Here is a 15,748-nt window from a genome sequence, read left to right on the forward strand (position 1 = left end):
TGTGTGGGTTGGGGGGAAGCATCTAGTACTTTATAGTTGGCATTAATGGTTCACTGGTCTTGAAATGAACTTTCCCTATTATTTAGCTATTATTGCCAAGATTTCTTAGCCTATTTAACTTTCTGCTTTGGGTCTTTGACTTCTGATCATTGCCGGACACTTAAGATTTTTACAATCATTTAATGTCCTTGGCAAGGCTGTCTAGGTAATTTTTATTTAGTTATTGCCTTTTAAGTCCCTAGTTCTGTTTACCTAATCAGAACATTAACACAGTAATACCAATAAAGCAGTCAAATCAAGATACTGGAGACATTTTTTATTGAGCCTTTTAGTTTACATGAGGTAAAAGGCCAAGCAGTTCTTCTCCTTAACCAAAGTTTTATGCAGCTATAATAAAATATTTTAGACTTCAGGGACTTATAAAGGATTACATTTCTTAAAAGTTGGGGTCAAGTAAATAACTTTTAACTCTTTGAATTTTCCAGTTGACTCTTCCCTTATAACAGAAACAAGCTCTAATTCAGTTTCAAGGGCAAGTTTTATCGTTGCTGTTGTTGTCATCTTTAGATCCCAAGTACTTGGTTAATTCAATCAATATCCACTAATTCTACTTCAAAAATGAGCTTTGCATTTGGTGGAATTCTGTTGAAAAAGTCAAGGTAAATTTGATAAAAATGTACCTCTTTTCTATCCCCAATAACCTCAATGTAAGACATCAGTAATTAATCTTTTTTTTTTTTTTTTTTTTTTTTTTTGCAGTGCTAGGGATTGAACCCTGGGCATTGCACATGCTAGGCAAGCACTCTACCAACTAAGCCACATTCCCCAGCCCAATAATTAATTCTAGAAGGAAAAGCTTTGTAGTTTATTCAGAAGCTAATATATAACTAACCTAGAGATCCCTAAAGTTTATTTAATGATAAATAAATCATAACCTATCAATGTAGGCTAACTAGGTTAAGCTGAACTTTTACTAGGTTCCCCCTTAACCTAGATATAGATACCTCACTAATACTGCCAAATTAGCGCCACCCAGTAATTTAAAAGCAAAAAAAAAGTCATTGTATTCTACTGAGTATATATGCTCTATATCAGTTTTATGAGGTTGTTCATGGTATTTACTGTGAATTTAAAGATGCCGAATTCAGAAAAGGGTGTGATTTATGTGTACCAGATTAGTCTTAAAGATATTTCTTCACATTGAGAGGAAGCTGCAGGTGGCCATCTGGTTTTGAAAGGCAGAGAACTATTCTCAAATAAGTTTAACTGATAAAAGACTATATAGAGAACTTGTAAAAAAATTTTTTTTCATCAAAATTTAGAAGTTGAATGGGCCAACAGGAAGGGAACCAGCAATAGCAATAACTACATTCCCATTTACCTGCTGAATTGGTCTGGTCTGAATGAATGGTCTGGAGTCATTTTGCCGTTTTGTGTTTTTAAATGTTCACAAACTTGGCCTACCAGAAGTGTGTCTTAAGTATTGATAATAAATGGTTATTAACACTACTCAGTCCTGTGGTTGTCTTCATTTCCACTTGTAATCCCAATATGTGTTCTAATTACTAGTTAATAACCTTAAATTATAATGTAGAATAAAATTACCATGAGCTATATTTGTACCCTGTTTTTTAATTGTTTGTACTGGACATTGTAACTTACTGAAGTAAATCCTTCAAACAGTAAAATGTTAAGAATTGTCTTTCAAAGATGAAAGCTTAAAATTTGCAGTGAAGATCTTGGAAATAAGAACTTGAATCAAGGGACAAAAAGGATGAGTCTAGCTGAAGCCTGAATAATTTGTACCAATAGTAAGTGCTGAAGTTATTATCCATGGGCATGGTAGCATGGACCTGTTGCCCCAACTTACTCAGGAGGCTGAGGTGGGGGATTAAGCCCAGGAATTGGAGGCTAGCCTGGGCAACAAAAGACAAAAAAGATTCTCTATATTGTATGTGTTGGACAGTCTTGAAGACTAGTCTGGAGATGATTCCTCATTTCTCATCTGGATCCTAGACTAGACAGCATCTTTCCCAACACTTTCAGGTGATCTTTCCCAAGTTTTTGTTTTTTCCTTTCATTACGAAGGGGGGAAAAGGATACTTGGCATCAGGCTGTCCTTTCTTTCCATAAGCCCATTCAGGTTCAATCTCCAGTCGAGCCTTTTCTCCTTTACTCATAGTCAAGAGTGCTTCATCCCACTAAAGGCCAAGAGCAAAAATAAAAAATAATGTATTTCAAAAAATACATGCAATATAAGAACAGCAAATGTAGATAAATTTTTAAAAGGGGATTTTTGGATTTTATTATGTCCTCAGGGTAAGATCCTTGGTTGAATCCCTAAAACTTTGTCTTCAATTTCCAATAGAAAAAAAAAAAATAAGGATATATTATTAATAAATGTGATACTCGGGCTGGGGATGTGGCTCAAGCGGTAGCGCTCTCGCCTGGCATGCGTGTGGCCCGGGTTCGATCCCCAGCACCACATATAAACAAAGATGTTGTGTCCGCCAAAAACTGAAAAATAAATATTTTTAAAAAATTCTCTTTCTAAAAAAGAAAAAAGTGATTTCAAACTCCTCAAGTGTAAATCACTTTTGTACTGCAACATGCAGCATCATTTTGTTATTAGTACCACTATTAAAAAATTGTTCCACTTTTACCTATCATAGGACAAACTCAGGATATTTTTGTAGGGAAAAACTAGGAAGCATTTTAAAACTTTTTAAGATTACCAAACTGTCTTGCTACAAACGTAAAACTAACTTTATATAAAGGATTCTGGGTTGCTTCTCCCATAGTTTTCAAATTTGGGATTTTAAAGCCAGTTATCTAAACAGTTCAAGTATTAGGATACAAACATATAGAGTATATTCTAAACATCATATACTCTGTTGAAATGCAACAATCAAATGAAACTCAAGGGATAAAGGTCTTTTATATCTGGAAATTAATAATATGATGAACTAGAAGAAATTTACCAGTATGCAAATAAGTTATAGAATTAGAAAAATTGCTGAACTTGATATATAGTATAAGCAGGTATCAGTTAAAAGTTATGTGTTATTAAACCTTTAGTTTCAAGATGTTTTATATTCTGATTTGGGTTCTGGATATAATTGTCTGAACTACATTTGCCCACAGTACAAAGGTATTATGTTAATAATTCTTACAACTATTTAAATAGACATTTCAGTTGTTAAATGTTTGATGTTCTCAGTGATTATAATTTAAAGTCAAATATTCTCACAAAGAATTTCCTTATGAAGAAAAATATTAAAAGGGTTAGACATGGAAGAAATTAATTTGAGTTCTTATTATATTTTGTGCTTGGTTATGCTCATTTCATCTTTCAACAAATTTGAGGTAGGCAATACCCCTGTTTTTTATATAGATAGGGCAACTTATTCTTTACTTACTCCTCTGATAACTTTGCCCACTCCAACCTTAAAACTTAAAGGCTTGGCATTTTTCTTCTTCTTTGAACCTGTAAAACAGATTTTTCTTTTAATTAATGATACACTCTAGTTGTGTTAAGAAATTAAGATCCAGTGGAAACAGTGATTTAATTGACCTCAGAATTGTAATGCAATATATTTGAAAAGGAATAACTACTCAGAAAGCCAGGTAAATTCATCAAGAAAATTCTAGGGGGAGAGAGGGGAATAATAGCATGGATGGTGAAAGGAGACCCTCATCATTATACAAAATACATATTATGAAGATGTGAATTTGGTGTTAACATACCTTATATATAATCACAGATATGATAAATTATTGTATAATGGTATATTAAGAATTGTAATGCAAAAATAAAAAAAAGAAAAAAAATTTCTAAATATAAAAATAATGATCTAAATGAGGAGTAGAAGATTAGGACCTATATTTATCCTACTAAAATAGCACACTTTTCCCTTTTATATTAAAATACTAAAGAATCACTTTGGGATGTTGCCATGGTGTATTGAGGCTTGGTCTTCAATGCAGCAGTGTTGGGCCTACTAAGAAGGCTATTAAGGGCCTATTAAGAGCCTATTAAGAGCCTATTAAGAGGGGCTAGGAATATAGCTCAGCTGGTAGAGTGCACGCCTCACATGCAAAAGGCTCTGTGTTCGATCCCCACCACCACAAAGGGAGGAAAAAAAAAAGGTGATTACAAGAAGAGAAGACACAGCTGGATATAAGAAGGATTCATGATTTTCTCAGAGGAGTATTCTTGTGGGCCTGGATTGGTTACCTAAGAGGGAATTATTAATAAAGCAAGCCTAGGACCATCCCCTTCATATTCATGCTTTTCTACTTTTCCACCATGCTTGGAGCAGCAATGACTGTGAGCCATAAATTACCAAGTCTCGGGCGTTCAACGTGTTAGAGCAACAGAAAATGGACTAAAATAGACATTAACCATATTTAGACTATTGTTCCTCATTTTTTGCTTTCCAATAACCATAAGTTCTTCAGCCAGACAATAATCCATGAACTGAAGTCCTTCTCCAAGTAAATCATAGGTGCAAAAAGACATCTGGAAGAAAGAAGGCTAACAACCAAGGAAAAGGTACTGCCAACTAACTGCTTATCCTGTCTACTATATAAATGGACAATGTCTGAAGGCAAAAAGGTATGATTACATTGAGACTTACTTGTTTGAATATTGGTATCAAAAACAGTCCCATCCTGAAGTGTTCCTGTATACCAGCAGTGAACAACATCTCCTTTTTTGGGAAAGTTGGTTTTATCTCCCTTTTTTAGAACAGATTTTGTATATTTTGGTGGACCCTAAAAATAAATCAACATACAGTTATTAATTTATGCCCTTCTTAGATGACAAAGTACTTACTTTACCTCTAGTCAACTTCTATGAATTAAAGAAACTATCTCATTTTACATCTGGGATGAAATTATTAGTAACTTCTATACCTACAATTTAATTTTTTTAAATTTTTTAATTTTTTTAGTTGTTGTTGGACACATGCCTTTATTTTTTTATTTTTATGTGGTGCTGAGAATTGAACCCAGCGCCTCGCACATGCTAGGCAAGCGCTCTACTGCTGAGCCACAACCCCAGCCCCACCTACAATTTAATTTCAAATAACTTCCAGCATCTTGGAAACCTCTGGCAAGAGTCTTAATTATTCATCAAACCATAAAATGAAGTCACTTATTTCTTAGGGTTGGAAAAATAATAATTACTAATTTCCTATAAAATCATAGGCAATGAATAAAATATTGTGACTTTTTCCAAAGGTTTGTTTTAGCAATAATTATTGCCAGATATTATGTTCAGTTAAAATGGAAATACAATGATGTTGCCTTTGTATTTGAACTTGAAAATAAGTTCACACAAAGAACAAAGTTACCTACCAAAATTGCCCAACCAGGTCTAACAATTATCAGGATCTTGGGAGTGGGGGTGCGCCGGTGGCTACAGGATGACCTAATCATAAGTGAAGAGAGCATAGAGGAGATGATCTGTCAAGAATCTTGGGGTGTGAAGGGGAGTTACAGCAAATGTGAAAGTATTCTCTTTACCTAAATCTGTTTGGTTTTTGCATTCAGAAAGGGAGGGATCTGCATTATCCAAATCTGTTTTTGGTTCCTAAATTTCATAATACAAGAAGAGAAGACACGGCTGGATATAAAGAACTTCAAATCTATCTGGTTCCCAAGTTTGGAAAGCAAAAGAAATAGTGTTTTCTCTGGGTGAAGTCATAAATTTTTATTCACTTTCTCACTTTTCTTAGTTCAGAGTTTTATTTCTTTTCAAAACTTACAAGTAGAAGTGTGATCTTCCTGCAAATTTGACCAAACTCTAACCAGGATCCATAAGTCTTTTCTGGACCTTAGACTCTAAACCTAGACTTGTGAAGTCTTAAACAAGCACAAACAGTTTCAAACAGCTCAAGGTCTAATTTCTAGGATGATTCCTCTCCCTCCTTAAAGTGCCTGCCTGCCTGAGAAAACTCAAAGCTGTATAAAAAATCATTCTAGCCACCACTTGATAGGGCCCCAGTCTCCTAATATGTGTAGGAGGTTATCAGTAGCCTGAAACTTTTCAAGGGCTGGATAGCAAACCCAGATGGGTTTCACTTATTTCCTCAAAAGGCCCAATCACCTTTACACAATTCAGAATGTAACTTTTCTTTTTTGCCAGCAGACTGAAAAAAGTCCGTTTTCACCATTTTAAAGTCTGTGTTTACTTTTGACAATGTCAGTCCTCCACTCAGTTGCTGGAGTGAAATTAATTATTACTGCTACACTTGTGTACACTGAAAGGCATACATGCAGGTTCCTTATCTGTAGAATTCTATCCACTGTTAATAGAGCTAGCAGCTATAATTTTGTGTCTCTACAATGCCTTCTGTAAACCTCTATTGCAACACCTGATACACATGTTGCAATTTCTTAAAAAAAAAAAAAAAAATATATATATATATATATATATATATATACACACACACACACTTGTGTGTGTGTGTATTTGTAGATATACAGAATACCTTTATTTTGTTTATTTTTATGTGGTGTTGAGAATGGAACCCAGTGCCTCACAGGTGGCAGGCAAGTGTTCTACCACTGAGTCACAATCCCAGGCCCCCACATTGCAATTTCTTAACTCTAAGGTCTAGATCAGGGGATCTCAAACAAGCAATTTTGCTTCCCCAGGGACATCTCAGTATGATCTGGAGACATTTTTAATTGTTTTTTTTTTTTTTAATTGTGGTGCTGGGGATTGAACCCAGGGCCTTGTGCATGAAAGGTAAGCACTCTACCAACTGAGCTATGTCCCCAGCCCCATTTTTAATTGTTACTAGTGAGAAGGACTGGGGAAGAGAGGATGCTCCTGCCACCTAGTGGGTAGGGGTGAGGTATGTTACTAAACATCCTTCAGCCTGGAACAGCCCCAGCAACAAAGAATTAATTGTTCATACAAAATGTCATTACTCCGAGGCTGGAAAATGTTTTAAGTCTACAATATACTTGATTTTTAAGAAATGTTGAATGGTGAAGAAAATGAATAACTTCTTACATAGGAGAAAATATATCTTCAGCTCATATGAATATCCACTAAAAATAAATTGGCATTTACTACTCTTGTGATTTGGGCTGGAAATTAACATGTGGTTTACAAACAAAATAAGCACTTGGTAATCTCAATAATTTAATACTATCTTATGTGATTTTTTCAGAAAAATCCAGCTTCCCTTTAGGATATACTATAAATTATACCACTTAGATTAATACACATTCAAATTTTCATTAAAACAAAGATTGAAGAAATATACCACTAGAAAGAAAATTGAAACTTTCTTATTAAAAGTCTCTATTAAGAACATTTAAAAGTGATTTAATATAGTTATGTATTTATCAAGTATCTTTTGTTTTAAGTGGGGTGATTGCAAGCAAGGAATTCTCAGCATTTAAATTCTTTGATATGAAATTATCTGTTTTCTTTATGGAAAAGTCTATTTTCTGGGACTGTAGTTCTAAAAATATCCTGCTGTCAATTTTACTTTAGCTTTACTGAAGAATAATTTAAAAATACCTCCAGTTCACTGTATTTTATAGACCTAGAAAACTGCCAGGCTTAACAGTGCACACTTTTAATCCCAGCTACTTGGGAGGCTGAGGCAGATCATCTCAAATTAGAAGCCAGCCTTGGCAAGTTTGACTAGCTTCAGAAACTTAGGGAGACCTTTTGGTTCTGGGGACTGAAACTAGGAGTGCTCTACCACTGACCCATACCCTTTTTAATTTTGAGGCAAGGTCTTACAAATTTACTCAGGTTGGCCTTGAATTTGTAATCCTCCTGTTTTAGCCTCCAGAGTTGCTGAGATTATACTTGTGTGCCTCTAGCACCTGGCTTAAAAATAAAATAAAAAAAAACTTAAAAAGGCTGGGATATAATTCAGTGATAAAGCCACCAGAGTTCAACCTCCACTACTGCACAAAAACAAATAAACAAACCCCTAAAACTGGTGTGGGGTACACACCTATAATGTCAGCGATTTGGGAGACTGAGGCAGGAGGACAATTTAGGGAAACCCTGTTTCAAAATAAAAACTAAGAGTTGGGAATGTAAAGTGCTGAGTGCCCTGGGTTCAATCCCTAGTACTGCATAACTCCAAAAGATACTGCCCAGGCTGAACAGTGCCTCAACTAAAAACTATTAACATATCAAGAAATTTGATGAGCTGGGCCCAGTGGTGCATACCTATAATCACAGCAACTTGGGAAGTTGTGGCAGGATTGCAAGTTTAAACACAGCCTCCTCAACTTAGTGAGGCCCCAAGCAACTTAGTGAGACCCTGTCTCCAAAAAAAAAAAAAAAAAAATGTTGGGAATGTGGCTTAGTGGTAGAGCACCCCTGAGTTCAATCCTCAGTAAACCCCCGCCTTAAAAAAATCTGATAAATGGGTAATATCTGCTTGTTATATTTTATCCAATATGCGCCAAAACCTTAGAATGTATATACTTCTACACTAAGCAATGGAAAGGGAAATTAGACATTAAATACCTATTATTTGCCAGTCATTTAACACATACTTTTCTTCCCATTTAACCTAACAACAGTTCTCTGAAGAGCATATCACCTACTTACTATTTTGCAGATGGTTCAGGGAATTTATTCACATAGGTAGTTAGAAGTAGAGAAGTAGGGGTTTGTCTGAATCCAAAGCCCCTGTTCTTTCCATTATACCACAACACCTCAAGAAATAGTGATAATGATAATTAATGTTTATGTTAACAGTTAATTTCTGCTCATCCTCTACGTATCTAGTACTATTTCAAATGCTTCAGATGCATTAACTCTTAAAATAGTCACTATCTTATAAGGTAGGTAATACATAAAGGAAACATGAAGACAGAATAGTTAAGTAACCTGCTTAAGGTCTAACAACTTTTTTTTGTTTTTTAAGGATGGGCAAAGACTCAGAGGATCAACTTTTTTTTTTTTTTTTTGAGAGAGAGAGGGAGAGAATTTTTAATATTTATTTGTTAGTTTTCGGCGGACACAACATCCTTGCCTGTATGTGGTGCTGAGGATCCAACCCGGGCGGCACGCATACCAGGCAAGCACGCTACCGCTTGAGCCACATCCAAGCCCTTAAGGTCTAACAACTTTTGAATGGTTGAGGATTGGAAACAGGCAGACTGGGTATCTAGTCTATGATCTTAACCACTTCTCTACCTCTCGAGTACATATGGGATGTCAGGTATTAATACAAGTGACTTAATTCAATTCATTTAACTATCAGAAGAACAGTGGTATTTTCTCTATTTTCTGGAGAGAAAGTAAGGTGTGGATAGTGCAAATATACCCCAGACCCTGCCAGTTTCTCTTTGCTTCCCGGCTGTCATGAGGTGAGGGCTTCATCCACAAAGTGCTCACACCAGGATAAAAAGCCACTGACCACCTAACCATAGGCTATCCAGTTCAGTTTGAGGATTACCACTTTCAATGAAACGTAGGCTGTTCCCCTAAGTCAAAAGCCACAGCTTGAGTAAATGTGTACTAAGAAAATAACTTAAAGTAAATCTAAATTGGAACTAGCCAAAGTGCTCTGTAGCAACATAAAGCTAGTACTATGGTTGAGATTTTTTTTTTTTTTTTAAATCAGGGATTGAACCCAGGGGTGCATAACCCCTGAGCCACATCCCCAGTCCTTTTTTTTTTTTTTTAAATACTTTTAGTTATAGATTAACACAATACCTTTATTTATTTATTTTTATGTGGTGCTGAGAATTGAACCTAGTGCCCCAGACCTGCTAGGCAAGCACTCTGCCACTGAGCTACAACCCCAGTCCTATCCCTTTAAAAAAATATTTTATTTAGAGACAGGGTCTTGTTGAGTTGCTTAGGGCCTTGCTGAGTTGCTGAGTTTGGCTTTGAACTTGTGATCCTTCTGCCTCAGCCTCCCGAGCAGCTGGGATTACAGGTGTGGGCTACCGCTCCTGGCTTATAGTTTGGATGATGAATGTTCCTCAAAGGCCCATGTGATGAAGGCTTGGCCCCCAGTTTATGGTGCTACTAGGAAGTGGTAGAACTTTTACAAGGTGGGGCCCTGTGAAAGAAAGTTAGCTTCCTGGGGACATGCCCTTGAAGGGGACTGGGGGACCCTAGACACTTCCAGTTTTTCTTTGCTTCCTGTCATGAGTTCAGGGCTTCCTCCACAAAGTGCTCACACCAGGATGAAAAGCCACTGACCAACTGACCATAGGCTGAAACCACCAACATTGTGAGTCAAAATAAACCTTTCTTCCTTATAAGCTGTTTTAACTCAGGTATTTTGTCAGTGATGAAAAGCTGACTAACAAAAGTAGTGACTACTGTATTGAACAGTATAGTTCTACAAAGCACAGAATTACTGTACTAAAGCTTTTCTTTTTTAATAGGGTATGGTTAAAAAAGTATTACTTTACTATTTATTAAATATAATTCTTTAGATAGCTTACTGGAATGACCATTTTTATACTAAATGGATGAAGAAAATTAAAGGCAAGAAATCAGCTTTTCTAACAACTTCTGAGGCCTTGGCTGCTTTAAAATGGAAATGAGATAGATTTTAAAAGAAGGAATATATTTGAGAGCATTAGTCCAGAAGGAGGTATGAAAAGGGAGAACATTTAAACTGTAAAAAAAGGAATGGTTATAATTACAGTCATGTGAAGGAAAAGGAAAGTCAAACATTCACAGAACTTTTAAGTAGGGAAGAAGGGAATGATTATAACTACAACTCTTACAGAAAATCATACAGCTGATAGCTAGAGATAAGAGGCAGAACACTGTCTAGCATGTGCAAGTTCAATCCCCAGTATCATGAAAAAAGAAAAATAAAATGAGTTTAGGACCCCCATATGACCTCTCTATATTGTCTTTAGGCCTTAAAAATTTGCCTTTCATTTGGAATTCTTTTTTTTTTTTTTTTGACCCTTTAAGGATGTAACATCTGTCTCCTAATACCACCCTCATCCCAATTTTCTGGAAGGTAATGTGCCAATTGTTTTTGCAACCCTTCAGTAATTATGGTTCTATGTACCTTAGTAACCGCTCAGGAGATATTACATTTACCAAACATTAGTTGTGATAAACCTCCAAAATATTTTAATGTGTGTATATACCCACACATATTAATTTGTGCTTTTCAACCAATATGAAGAGATCATGCAAAATTAACTATTTTAATCATAAAAACATCTATATGTCTACCTGAAATTTCACTGTCCACAAATACCCAAATGCTATATCTTCATCAAAAGGCCATGCCTGTTTATAAGAACTAAAAATAAATTACTATTACCAAGATTGCTCTCATTGATATGTTATAAAAAATGCAAAGATTATAGTCAGTTTAGCTCTATTCACGTAGCTCTTAAGGATTTCGATGCAGAAATGCTGTTATCTGGTTCTTTGAATCTTTGCATCAAAATATAAAATCTGGGCTGGAAAAGATGAGACAAATGAATCCATACTGTATAGCCAGGATTAAATTATTTCCACTGCCAGGGATACCATGTACATTAGAAAAAGCTAAAAATAGTTATTAAAAAAAAAAGTTTCTTTTACTCAGTCCAATTTGGCTAGAGAATCAGGTCCTTTAAATAGCTTTCAAAGCTCAGAAGATCTGGCCAGACATGAGGCAATATTAAATACAAAGAAGTATTTCACAAGATAAGCTACTATTTGTAAAGAAATGATTCTTTGGATTTCTAGCCTAATACCCAAGAGAGATGGCATACCAGAATTCCGAGTTTGGCTCAGTAATAGTGTCTGTATTCAACCATCCCTCTGAAAAGTCAGTGCTAGAAGGAAACAATATTTCTAAAATTGACTTGAGTAATAAAAGATGAAAATATTATAGACAAACCTCATCCAGAGTCTCTTCAGATTTGGTTTCTTTGGGTTTATCTTCATTAAGCTTCACATTTTTAACTTGCTCAGACACTTTACTTACACTTTCAGTACCCTTGAATCGCTGTAAAAAATATTCTAACATTAACATTCAGGACAGGCTAAACGTTAGGAGGGACATTCAGATTTTTAGCCTCTCAATAAGTATCTGCATGATGAATACAGGTTATATAACACAAACTTAATTCACCTAAGAACAAAGGAAGAAATATGTTAAGTATTTTAATAAAGCATGATACTAAGATTAGCTAACAATATAAATTCTGAAATAAGAAACATGACCTTTAGAAAAGCCAACTCAGACTTGTGAGATATGAATACTATTCAAACAGCTGCTGCTGCTGCTGCTTTTTTTTTTTTTTTTCTTTTTTGTGGTGCTAGCTGAGCTATATCCCCAGTCTTCAAACAGCTTCTTAATAAAGATTATTTTCTGTGGAAGATGATCATTTCATAGTGAACAAATATTACAGAATACATTAAAATGTTTTTCTAAAGGCTCATCTTAAATCAGAACCAGTCATTAAATTCTGTAGTGAAATGGACCTTACTTTCCTCCATATAACATTTTATATACAGTGTAAATGCTTCATATGATAATACCAAATGACTAATGGATTTATCATTTAAGAATCTGTTGTCAGGAAATTATTTTTAAAAATCTGGTCCCTTTCAAAATACCAGAAGATGCTGAGCAGAGTGGTGCCTACCTGTAATCTCAGCAACTCAGTAGGCCAAGATAGGAGGATCACAAGTTCAAGACCAGACTTGGCAATTTAGTTCAATCCCCAGTCCACAGAAACAGAACAAAACAAAACAAAAAGCAAAACCCTCAAAATACCAAAACATTGTGCCATATTGCAGGTTAGTTTTGCTAGATTTGACAGCTAGTCCAATTATGATTATAATTAAGAAAGACTGCAGGTGGGAAAACTCCCAATTCTGCAAATAAATGCATTTAAAAATCTCTCTTTGGAAATAAAATTTCTAAAATGATTTCTGCTCATAGAATGTAAAAATACTCACCTTACTTTCAAACAGGTGGTTATAGGCTGTAACCAAATGGTCCTTATTAGCTGTCTTGGCTACATTTTTAATGTTGCCTAATAACTTATGCTCTGCAAGAAACTACAAAGAAAAAAGCTGGTTACTCAAAATAATTCCCCTCAAGAAGGCTCTCAGATAAGGTTTAGAGCTAAGTGTGATTATGTGGCCTATGGTCCTAGCCACTTGAGAGGCTGATGTAGGATTGCTTGAGCCTAAGAGTTTGAGACCAACTTGAGCAATACAGTAAGACCCTGTCTCAAAAAGAACAACAAAAAAAATTAGCAAATGACCTTTCAATGTTAGCTATGTTTTCAAAAGTATTAATAAAGAAGAAATTAAATAAATGCTTTGGGAGCCTGTAGTTATGCTGGGCATGGCTCTCTTAACCTATCCGTAACCCATAGCTGGTTAAGAATGAGTTACAAATAGGTCAAGATAGCCAGAATCATCTATCTATATATGGGCTGTAAAGTCATATTATCTTGGCTAAAATCCACCTCTCTGATCTTGTACAGAGGACCAAGCCTTCCATATCTGTAGTGGAAGATTAATAACAGAATCTGTTAAAGAACTGTGATAAGGATAAAATGCAATAATCCATTTAATGCATTTAGCTAAAAGTGTGTTGCATGGTAAGAACTATTAGCTATAATGTATTAAGTAGCTCACAGTAATCAGAATTATTATTATTATTTTTTGAAATATAAGACTGTAAGTTGACAAATGGACACCAAAATACCACTACTGAAACATCAAGTTGTGGTAGGTTCATCTCAAAATCAGGTAATGTTAATGTCAAATAATTTTCATGATGTCATTTTATTTTATTTTGCTTCCTTTCTTGCCTTGTGGTCCTTATTAGAGTTCTCCATTTTATTACTTTTTCAAAGTTGTCCCTTGGTGTCTCCTGTTTTTCTTTCTCTTTTTGTGGTACTGGGAACTGAACAGGCCTCAGGTATACCAGGCAAGCACTCTACCAGGGAACTACATCCCTAGTCCTTCAGTGTTTCTAACATTATCACTACTCATTTTTCCCCCTTTGCTTTTGCTTTCCTTCTTTTGAAGAAATGTTCTAAATGATAAAGGCTGACTGGAGAAAGGAGATAAAGTTGATTATCTAGAAATAATCAGTTGCATAGCACTCATGACTTTAGGAAAAGTTCAAGAAAAATACCTAAAATATAAACATCTCTTCGATGTAATCAATAAAATGATGATTGTAAAATATAGCAAATATAGGTTTATGTAAGTGAATGTTCCAGAGAACATGCATTTAAATGATTAATGTTATATAAATATAATACAAATCTCTGGAATTGTCCCACTTTGGCCTACACGACATTAGATTCACATTGAGATGATCTGTTTTATAAGAATTTAATGAAAGACAATACTGAGATATTGTTACAATATTTGTACTCATTTCTATTGTTTCAGTTGAAATATTACTCACTTAAGAGAAAATAATTTCATTAAAATGGTATAAGATCCCTGACATAGGGTGTTTTCCACCTATTCCCAAAAGCAGGAAAATAATAACTTTAAAACATAGGTTTAAATACGTGAATGATCACTAGAGAAAATTCATTTAAATGACTTGTAGTTCAGCAATTATGAAGGTTATAAAGGATCTTCATTTCTGAAGGACAAAAAAAGTCAGGTCTGACAAAAATAACCACAGACTACAATTGGGTAGTTATGATAGAAACTATGCTAAAAAATGGAGGGCACACATCATAAAGAATACCAAAAAGATTTCTTAATCTGTTTATAACTCTGGGAGACCACTGTGTACACGTAACTTCGTTAATTCGAAAATGAAAAAGGTTTAATATTTTTCTAAGTTCAACCACAACCTACAAGCTTTTGAAAAATCCACACGGATTAATGTTTGTTATTTAGTGAATTGGTGAGGAAAGCAAGGTGCACATACAGTTCCCACGTAAATTTCAATTTCCTCTCCATTTCTCTAGTAGCCAGCATTCCGCACCAGGGTCTCACCCAATCCTATTCCCCGCCTCAGCCACCAACATCTCCGGGTTCCTTTTTCTGGCCTCCACCCTCATTTAAGGATCCCAATGGAGTTTTAATTTAGCGATTGCAGCCTGATTGTCTCAGGAAATAAGGCCATTCCCCCGCGGAAGTAGGGCCGGCCCGTGAGGCGGGAGCGCACTGGAGCCGCTCCGACCTTCCGCGCCACGGGCCGGGGAGGACGAAGGCGGGGGCACAGAGGAATACGGAATGCATGGGCATCTCCGGGGGGGGGTGAGACGTCCCTCAGCTGAGCCAGCCCGGCCTCCCAGCCGCCTCTGGTACCGAGTCTGAACCGTGATCCTGTAGAAACTTGATAATGTCCTTCTTGGGAAGCTGCTCACTGCGCAGCTGCTCCACGGTCCACGCCCGCTGTGGAACGGCCGCCGCCATCTTCCCCCGCCGCCTCTGCTTTACTGAGCCAGCCCGCCTCACTTCGACGCCGCCCCGCCCCTGGGGCGTGGCGTGGGCTCGCACGGAGCTTGACGGGGCGTGGTCACTGCGCTACCGGGTGGGATTGGTGCCTGTATTTGAGTGACGTCAAGGCCGTGCTATTGAGGGCGTCTTTGTTGAGTGGGTGTTAAAACCCTGCAGAAGTGGCCACGCCGATGGGCTGCGCAGAAAACATCCCGCAGTATTATATTCTCGTTTGGACTTCTTGTGGGGCGACCTCTGACGGTAGTGATGTTTACCAGCCACTATCCACACTATTTATTACTATGGCCTGCTATGCCTTAAAGGTCCAGTCTATAACCTGCTTAA

The 15,748-nt window shown here is 36.2% G+C and overlaps 1 protein-coding gene across 1 annotated transcript; it reads right to left on the bottom strand.

The window, feature by feature from the left end:
* Positions 1 to 301: 301 nt before the first annotated feature.
* Fkbp3 (FKBP prolyl isomerase 3) lies at positions 302 to 15,428 on the bottom strand. The gene is made up of 7 exons (XM_046460881.2): positions 15,272 to 15,428; positions 12,935 to 13,036; positions 11,868 to 11,975; positions 4,641 to 4,776; positions 3,420 to 3,487; positions 2,104 to 2,201; positions 302 to 642 (listed from the first exon to the last, which is right to left on the bottom strand). The coding sequence occupies exons 1-7, from the start codon at positions 15,377 to 15,379 to the stop codon at positions 588 to 590; spliced, it is 675 nt and encodes a 224-aa protein (XP_046316837.1). The 5' UTR covers positions 15,380 to 15,428; the 3' UTR covers positions 302 to 587.
* Between the last annotated feature and the right edge of the window lie 320 nt (positions 15,429 to 15,748).

This window comes from Marmota monax, unplaced genomic scaffold (genome assembly GCF_021218885.2).
Source record: "Marmota monax isolate L192 unplaced genomic scaffold, Marmota_monax_Labrador192_F-V1.1 WCK01_AAM20220418_F8-fsc00001, whole genome shotgun sequence".
Classification (NCBI taxonomy): domain Eukaryota; kingdom Metazoa; phylum Chordata; class Mammalia; order Rodentia; family Sciuridae; genus Marmota; species Marmota monax.